This window comes from Populus alba, chromosome 3 (genome assembly GCF_005239225.2).
Source record: "Populus alba chromosome 3, ASM523922v2, whole genome shotgun sequence".
In the NCBI taxonomy this organism is placed as follows: domain Eukaryota; kingdom Viridiplantae; phylum Streptophyta; class Magnoliopsida; order Malpighiales; family Salicaceae; genus Populus; species Populus alba.
The window spans coordinates 22,570,824-22,580,301 of record NC_133286.1 but is presented as its reverse complement, the minus strand read 5'-3'; the positions used below and the strand labels follow the sequence as shown (position 1 = coordinate 22,580,301).

The following is a 9,478-nucleotide window of genomic DNA, read 5'->3' as shown; positions in this document are numbered from 1 at the left end:
TTAATAATAATATAAATAAAAATTTAAAATCTTAACTAATAATTATTATTTTTAAATTGAATAATAAGTCACTTTTTACGAGTTATTTCTTTTTCCGTACTTTAATAGAATTTTCTAAAAAAAAACTAGAATATATATATATATATATATATATATATATATATATATATATATAATTTCTTGGAACAAGCCACCTTTTGAAAGGGTTTTCCTCTCCAAGATTTAGTGGAATTTTCTCCAAACAAAATCTAGAATATATATATATAAATTGTTAGGATTTTAGAGATTTTCAAAAAAGAAAACTTTTATAATTGAAGTGGTCAAAAGAAGGAAGCTTCTGATTAATTTCATAGACATTATCTATTGGTGTAAGGCGTGCAGCTAATAACACGTCTTTTTCGCATGGGTCTATCACAAAGTCCTTTCTTCGCGTTAATATATATTGGAATAGTGGACCATTGAAAATTACAACCACCTAATGTTTGACTCTTTAATGCTGCGATAAGCTTTTTCTGAAGAAGTGAACAGGAAGCTGCTATGTTTTTTCCTCCAGTCAAATGATAATTTATTTCATTTTTTATATATATAGTTTTACCGAACGGGATTTTACGATATAACTCGAGCTAATTCATAAAAATATTATTTTGTTATTTTAAAAAAAATTAAAAATAATATTATTTTAATTTTTTCAAAATTAAACAAGGTTTTTATATTGTTTAATTGTCAATTGTCATAAAGAAAGTCACGATTGCCATCTTCATTTGATACGTGGATAGTTGGAGACTCATATTTTCTTCCAACGGCAATACCCAGCATAAATAAAGAAGAGGACCTGTGCCCTAAATCATGCCATGTCTTAAAATATAGTATCTTCACATCTCATGGATTTTCAACTACCATATTGTTTTTTCTTCCTTCTTCTTCTGCTGCTGCCATTTTCTAGCAATGGTCAGGCTCACAGCAACATATCTTTGGGCTCATCTCTTACTGCTGCAAATAATAACCTTTCTTGGACTTCACCATCTGGGGAATTTGCTTTTGGATTCCAACAAGTCGGTGATGCTGGCTACCTACTTGCCATATGGTTCAAAAAAATACCCGAAAGAACAATAGTCTGGTCAGCTAATAGAAATGATCTAGTTCTGGGGGGATCAACAGTACAACTTACGGAAGATGGTGAGTTGGTTCTAAATGATCAATCAGGCAGCCAAATATGGATCCGTCCACAATCGGGTGGAAGTGGAGCCGCCTATGCAGCCATGCTTGACACGGGAAACTTCGTGGTAGCAAGCCAAGCTGGTGCCAATTTGTGGCAGAGTTTTGATGATCCAACAGACACACTGTTGCCCACACAAAATCTGAACTCAGGTGCTCAACTAATTGCTCCCTACCTGGAAAAGAATTATTCAGATGGAAGATTCAAGTTCATTCTACAAGCTGATGGGAATCTCATCTTGTACACCACACACTATCCATTAAATACCTCAAATTTTGCCTATTGGTCAACCCAAAGTTCTATAGGTAGCGGTTATCAGGTGATCTTTAACCAGTCTGGCCATATGTACCTTGTAGCTACAAATGGTACTGTACTTAATCCTGTATTCTCTGATTCAGTGTCAATGCAAGATCTCTACTTGAGGGCAACCCTGGACTATGATGGAGTTCTTAGGCAATATGTCTATCCAAAGACTGCTTCCAGTAGCAGAAGCAGGGCTATGGCCTGGACGACTTTGTCAAACTCCATACCATCAAATATCTGCTTGAGAATTGGGGGACAAGTTGGCAGTGGAGCTTGCGGTTTCAACAGCTATTGCAGATTAGGAGATGATCAAAGACCAAGCTGCAAGTGTCCTCCTGGTTACACTTTCTTTGATCCAAATGATGAGAGGAAGGGATGCAAGAAAGACTTTATTTCACAGGATTGTGACCATCCATCGCAAGAAATAGATAGCTTTGAGATCGAGGAAATGCCTAACACAAACTGGCCATTTAATGATTATGAAATGTTTGCTTCAGAGGGCGAGGATTGGTGCAGACAGGCTTGCTTAAGTGACTGTTATTGTGATGTTGCCATTTATAACACTGCTGGACAATGTTGGATGAAGAGAGTCCCTCTCTCGAATGGGGTAATAGGTCCAAGTGTTGCTGGAAAAGCCCTGATAAAAGTAAGGAAAGGCAACTCGACTGCAGGTTCAAGTGCAAAGAAGTGTGATAGATCGAATTTGATCACAACAGGCTCGGTGCTTTTAGGTAGCTCCATCTTTCTAATTGTTCTCTCACTGCTAGGGATCTATGTGTTCTTTTCTCGATGGAACCGACGGCAACAAAAAATGATACCGCAACAGCGTCTCATGCCAGACATGAACATGCAGAATTTCACTTACAGTGAGCTCGAAAGAGCTACAGGAGGATTCAAGGAAGAACTCGGTAGAGGTGCCTTTGGAACTGTTTACAAAGGAGTACTAGCGAACGAAGACAAACCACTCATTGCGGTGAAGAAGTTAGATAAGATGGCCGGAGAGGGCGACAAAGAATTCAATACAGAAGTGAAAGTTATTGGAAGAACAAATCACAAGAATCTGGTTCAGCTTGTTGGATTCTGTAACGAAGGGCAACATCGCCTTCTGGTCTACGAATACATGAGCAATGGCTCTTTGGCCAATTTTCTCTTTGGAGATTCAAGGCCTAACTGGTACCGAAGAATGCAAATTGCTTTCGATATAGCCAGAGGGCTCCTTTACCTCCACGAAGAATGCAGCTCCCAGATAATCCATTGTGATATCAAGCCTCAAAATATCCTCCTCGACAAATCTTTTAGTGCAAGGATTTCTGATTTCGGACTAGCCAAGCTGTTGAAGACAGACCAAACTAAAACAACTACAGCAATCAGGGGTACCAAAGGGTATGTAGCTCTTGAATGGTTCAAGAACCTGCCTGTCACCACCAAAGTAGATACCTACAGCTTTGGCATTCTTTTGCTGGAGCTAGTATGCTGTAGAAAGAACTTTGAGATTAATGCTCTGCAAGAGCATCAGGTAGTTCTTGCAGACTGGGCATGTGATTGCCTTAAAGAAGGAAAGTTAGGCCTTTTAGTAGAAGAAGATGAAGAGGCAACAGAAGACATGAAAACGGTGGAGAGGTTTGTGATGGTTGCAATTTGGTGCATTCAGGAAGATCCATCTTTAAGACCTGGAATGAAGAAAGTTGTGCAGATGCTAGAAGGAGCTGTTCAAGTCTCTATTCCTCCTGATCTTTCATCATTTATCAGCACAATCTAAATCCTTTTTGTACACGTATATATATCCAGAAACTAAGGTCAATGAATGTAACCTATCTATCATGTATTGAATAATCTGTAGTTCATATCATTTCAGACATGTCTAGATCATCTTCTGGGTTGTACTCTAAATTTCAAGTCAAATGATGATTTCTTCAACTTGTCCGATTGAGTAGCAGATTGATTGCAAGAACTGAGTGTTTATCAGCTTGGAAAGAAAAACATCATGTGTTAGTACATGCTCAACAAGGCTTCAAATACTTGCATCCTTTTTCTGTTCCTTTTCCATGCTCAAGAGTAACGAGTAGAATCAAAGAATTATTATTCAAAATATGTCCTTAATAAATAATTACTGACCGGCCAGTTCTTCAATCTTAAAACGGTCTAGCTCTTACAGACTTGGCCCGTGTAAATAGCATGTTTGTCTCCCAAGTTATTTATCATAATGTAGTCCTAATTAAGATCGTTTTATCGTAGTTATTAAACGCAGCTTAATCTAATTAATTGAGTTAAAACACGACCACCTTGGCTTGATTTTCATAAAAAACTTTATTTGTTGTTACTAGATTAACTCAGCCTGATCAATTCACAACCTTAATTTTGTTCTGTTTTTAAAATATCGTTTTAATTTTTATTAAAAAGATTAAAATAATATTATTTTAAATTAATTTTAAAAATCTAAATTAACATATCTAATCTGTGGGTCGTGTGCGAGGTGGGCTTAATATTTTTTATGCGAACGGTTTGTTTAACATCTTGAGAAATTTAGTAATTGCAGACAAAAGTTAACCTGTCCATTATAATAATGATAGGAAGAAAAAGGTTCATTTTGGCGTCAAAGACTATTTTAGACCAATATAAACGACTAGTCGTTGCATTTGATGTCTTGTTTATGTATGACACGTAGTCGATGGCAATGTGACTTTCAAATTGGATTGATTCGTGTGTTAATTGTACCATGCACATTAAAAAGTTTCATGCACTTATTTCTTCTTCTTTTTCCATATTAAAGAGTAACAAGTAAAATCATATATTTATTAGCATTAAGCAAAAGGATTTTATAATTCATTATTCCACGTAGTTTAATTTTAAAATAATAAATTTTTTTTTGAAGGTTTAGTTTAAAATGATAGAATGAGTTTGTTCCTTAAGATACTATTTAGAATTGAATCTTTAAAAAAATGATTTTTTTTTATGAACTAATTCAAAATCAATATATAGGAGGAATCATTCCAACAATGATCACTTTTAATTCACTTCACAAATTACTCAACAAGATGTTAACTAAATTATTAGCTCACATTATCCTACAATTAGATCAATTTTTTATATATAAAAAAAAATATGTATATGTATCTAACATTTGTTTTTTGACAAAAATAATTTAAATTATATGCGAGTTGATCTGATATAACTTAGTTAACTTGAGATTAACTATTGTTAAAAAACATGGTTTGATTAAAAAAATCCCAAGATAATATTTTTTTAAAAAATATTAAGATTAGAAATATATTGGATCAACTCAGATTAACCTGAATTAACTTGTCAAATCAAACATTCTTGTTATCCATTTTTGAGACCCATACTAAAAAATTAAAAAAAAAAAACATTGGAAAAATAAAATATATATCAATAAGAAGAGCATGAAAAATATCTAGAAAATTTTCAAAGACTAGTTGAGGAAGATCAAAATACCCAAAGTTGAAAAAATTAATAGTTCAATTTTGAATGATAAATGACTTATTAACAAGAAAAAATCAATTTGAGAAGAAACATTTTAAAATTGAATGTTTAATAACTCAATTGATATTTTGTTTTAGGGTTTAATTCAATTTATTGAAGGTTTAAAATTGTGAGAAATATTGGGTTTTTTAATTCAATTTGGGCTTTAATTGGAAAGAATTGAAGTGTTGAGGTTGAATTGCAAGTTTAAAAAGATAATTTGATCAAATTAATGGCTTAATTGCTTAGATATTAAAGTTTGATAGGCAATTAGAGACTTGATTGAAGAAACTCAAAATCAAAGACCAAATCGTAAAAGACATGTAACTTCAAGGACTTAAATTGATAAAATCAATGGTCAAATTAAAGAAAATTAAAAGTTTAATTGATGGTCAATTGAGGGTTAATTTACATAAATCAATAATCAATGACCTAATTAGAAAAGGTGCTAAATTTTGGGGTTGATTATTGAGTTTGATAGGAATGGAATTGTATAAAATTAAAAGTTAAGTGACAATTAAAAGAAGTTTAAGTCAAATATACCAAAATCTAAGACCAAGTCACAAATATTCAGACAAATTAACTCAAACATAATGTCTTTGTCAAGCTTTAGAGATATGCTAGGAGTTATCAAAAATCAAGTTTAATAAAAGATGTTGAAAATAAACTCAATTTTTGGGTATTTTTTTTAAATAAAGAAACTAATCAACTAAGGAACTAATCTACTGGTTGAGAACTATTCGACTTAATTAAGTCGGAAAAAGTACTTTTTCTTATTATATTAAATTATTTTTTTGTTTAGTTTAATTTTTTATTTATCTAAGATTTAATATTTATAAATAGACTTATAATTACAAGTATAAGGTAAGTGCAGAAAGAAAAACACTTAATAAAACATACTTTCCTCTAAAAAATTTCTTCTTGTTAAATGGCCTTGCCAATTTAGTATTTATCCATATAAGCTACCACACTAATTTTTCTTCCAGCAGGGGGCTCCTTCCACCAAAAAGGTTACCTGCAGCTTTTGGCATTCTTTTCCTAGAGCTAGTTTGCTGCAGAAAGAACTTTGAGATTAATGCAATTGCAAGGAACATCAGATAGTTCTTGCAGACTGGGCATGTGATTGCCTGAAAGAAGGAAGTTGAACCTTTTAGGAGAAGAAGATGAAGAGGCGATGGAAGACATGAAAAAGGTAGAGAGGTTTGTGATGGTTTTAATTCAATTTGGTGCATTCAGGATGATCCATCTTTAAGACCTGGAATGAAGAAAGTTGTGCAGATGCTATAAGGAGCTGTTCAAATCTCTGTTCCTCCTGATCCTTCATCATTTATCAGCCACAATCTAAATCTTTTTTTGGACACACACACACACACATGTATATATATGTATCCAGAAAATAAGGCCGATGAATGTTACCTATCTACCTTGTATTTTATAATCTGTAGTTGCTATCTAAACAAATGATGCCTGAAATGATTAGCAACTACAGATTATAAAATAACAAGGTAGATAAGGTAACATTCATTGGCCTTAGTTTCAGGATATATATATGGTCAAAGGAAGTAAGCTTCAGATTGATTTCATTGAAGTGGCTCAAAAAGAAGGCGTACAGCTAATAACATGTCTTTTTTCTATGGGGTCGATCACACACATTAATATTGGACAATTTTGACAATTGAAAATTACAATCACCTAATGTTTGACTTATTAATGCTGCAATAAGCACTTTCTGAGGAAATAAAAAAGGAAGCTGCTATGTTTGTTCTTCCAACCGCAATACTCTCATAAATAAAGAAGAGGACCTGAGCCCTGAGTCCTGCATTGTCTTGAAGAAAAAGTATCTTCACATCTCATGGATTTTCAACTACCATATTGTTTTTGCTTCCTTCTTCTTCCGCTGCTGCCGTTCTCCACCTATGGTCAGACTTACAGAAACATATCTTTTGGGGTCATCTCTCACTGCTGGAAGTGATAACCTTTCTTGGACTTCACCATCTGGGGATTTTTCTTTTGGTTTCCAGCAAGTTGGTGATGCTGGCTACATACTTGCCATATGGTTCAACAAAATACCTGAGAGAACCATAGTCTGGTCAGCTAATAGAAATGATCCAGTTCTGGGGGGATCAAGAGTACAACTTACTGCAGATGGTGAGTTGGTTCTAAATGATCAATCAGGCGGACAAATATGGAGTCCAGTTTTTGGTGGAAGTGGAGCCGCCTATGCAGCCATGCTTGACACAGGAAACTTCGTGGTAGCAAGCCAAGCTGGTGCCAATTTGTGGCAGAGTTTTGATGAACCAACAGACACGCTGTTGCCCACACAAAATCTGAATTCAGGTGCTCAACTAATTGCTCCCTACCTGGAAAAGAATTATTCAGATGGAAGATTCAAGTTCATTCTACAAGCTGATGGGAATCTCATCTTGTACACCACACACTATCCATTAACTACCTCAAATTTTGCTTATTGGTCAACCCCAAGTTCTATAGGTAGCGGTTATCAGGTGGTCTTTAACCAGTCTGGCTATATGTACCTTGTAGCAACAAATGGTACTGTACTTAATCCTGTATTCTCTAATTCAGTATCAATCCAAGATCTCTACTTGAGGGCAACCCTGGACTATGATGGAGTTCTTAGGCAATATGTTTATCCAAAGACTGCTTCCAGTAGCAGAAGCAGGGCGATGGCCTGGACTACTTTGTCAAACTCCATACCATCAAATATCTGCATGAGAATTGGGGGACCAGTTGGCAGTGGAGCTTGCGGTTTCAACAGCTATTGCAGATTAGGAGATGACCAAAGACCAAGTTGCAAGTGTCCTCCTGGTTACACTTTCTTTGATCCAAATGATGAGAGGAAGGGATGCAAGAAAAACTTTATTTCACAGGATTGTGACCATCCATCGCAAGAAATAGATAGCTTTGAGATCGAGGAAATGCCTAACACAAACTGGCCATTTAATGATTATGAAATGTTTCAACCAGTGGGAGAGGATTGGTGCAGACAGGCTTGCTTAAGTGACTGTTATTGTGATGTTACCATTTATAACACTGCTGGACAATGTTGGATGAAGAGAGCCCCTCTCTCGAATGGGGTAACAGGTCCAAGTGTTGCTGGAAAAGCCCTGATAAAAGTAAGGAAAGGCAACTCCACTGCAGGTTCAAGTGCAAAGAAGTGTGATAGATCGAATTTGATCACAACAGGCTCGGTGCTTTTAGGTAGCTCCATCTTTCTAATTGTTCTCTCACTGCTAGGGATCTATGTGTTCTTTTCTCGATGGAACCGACAGCGAAAAAATACGATACCGCAACAGCGTCTCATGCCAGACATGAACATGCAGAATTTCACTTACAGTGAGCTCGAAAGAGCTACAGGAGGATTCAAGGAAGAACTCGGTAGAGGTGCCTTTGGAACTGTTTACAAAGGAGTACTAGCGGAGGAAGACAAACCACTCATTGCAGTGAAGAAGTTAGATAAGATGGCCGGAGAGGGCGACAAAGAATTCAATACAGAAGTGAAAGTTATTGGAAGAACAAATCACAAGAATCTGGTTCAGCTTGTTGGATTCTGTAACGAAGGGGAACATCGCCTTCTGGTCTACGAATACATGAGCAATGGCTCTTTGGCCAATTTTCTCTTTGGAGATTCAAGGCCTAACTGGTACCGAAGAATGCAAATTGCTTTCGATATAGCCAGAGGGCTCCTTTACCTCCACGAAGAATGCAGCTGCCAGATAATCCATTGTGATATCAAGCCTCAAAATATCCTCCTCGACAAATCTTTTAGGGCAAGGATTTTCTGATTTCGGACTAGCCAAGCTGTTGAAGACAGACCAAACTAAAACAAACTACAGCAATCAGGGGTACCAAAGGGTATGTAGCTCTTGAATGGTTCAAGAACCTGCCTGTCACCCACAAAGTAGATACCTACAGCTTTGGCATTCTTTTGCTGGAGCTAGTATGCTGTAGAAAGAACTTTGAGATTAATGCTCTGCAAGAGCATCAGGTAGTTCTTGCAGACTGGGCATGTGATTGCCTTTAAAGAAGGAAAGTTAGGCCTTTTTAGTAGAAGAAGATGAAGAGGCAACAGAAAGACATGAAAACGGTGGAGAGGTTTGTGATGGTTGCAATTTGGTGCATTCAGGATGATCCATCTTTAAGACCTGGAATGAAGAAAGTTGTGCAGATGCTAGAAGGAGCTGTTCAAGTCTCTATTCTCCTGATCTTTCATCATTTATCAGCACAATCTAAATCCTTTTTGTACACGTATATATATCCAGAAACTAAGGCCAATGAATGTAACCTATCTACCATGTATTGAATAATCTGTAGTTCATATCATTTCAGACATGTCTAGATCATCTTCTGGGTTGTACTCTAAATTTCAAGTCAAATGATGATTTCTTCAAACTTGTCCAATTGAGTAGCAGATTGATTGTAAGGACTGAGTCTCTATCAGCTTGGAAAGAAAAACATCAT

At 35.8% G+C, this 9,478-nt stretch overlaps 1 protein-coding gene and 1 pseudogene across 1 annotated transcript; both read left to right on the top strand.

The window, feature by feature from the left end:
- The first annotated feature begins 847 nt into the window (after positions 1-847).
- LOC140954169 (G-type lectin S-receptor-like serine/threonine-protein kinase LECRK2) lies at positions 848-3,436 on the top strand. Its single transcript, XM_035045112.2, has one exon. The coding sequence runs from the start codon at positions 882-884 to the stop codon at positions 3,276-3,278; it is 2,397 nt and encodes a 798-aa protein (XP_034901003.1). The 5' UTR covers positions 848-881; the 3' UTR covers positions 3,279-3,436.
- Positions 3,437-6,851: 3,415 nt separating this feature from the next.
- LOC118038700 (G-type lectin S-receptor-like serine/threonine-protein kinase LECRK1) lies at positions 6,852-9,381 on the top strand (annotated as a pseudogene).
- The last annotated feature ends 97 nt before the right edge of the window (positions 9,382-9,478 follow it).

Coding starts and splice junctions, on each gene's coding strand:
- LOC140954169 (XM_035045112.2), top strand. CDS start 882: ATGGATTTTCAACTACCATATTGTTTTTTCTTCCTTCTTCTTCTGCTG.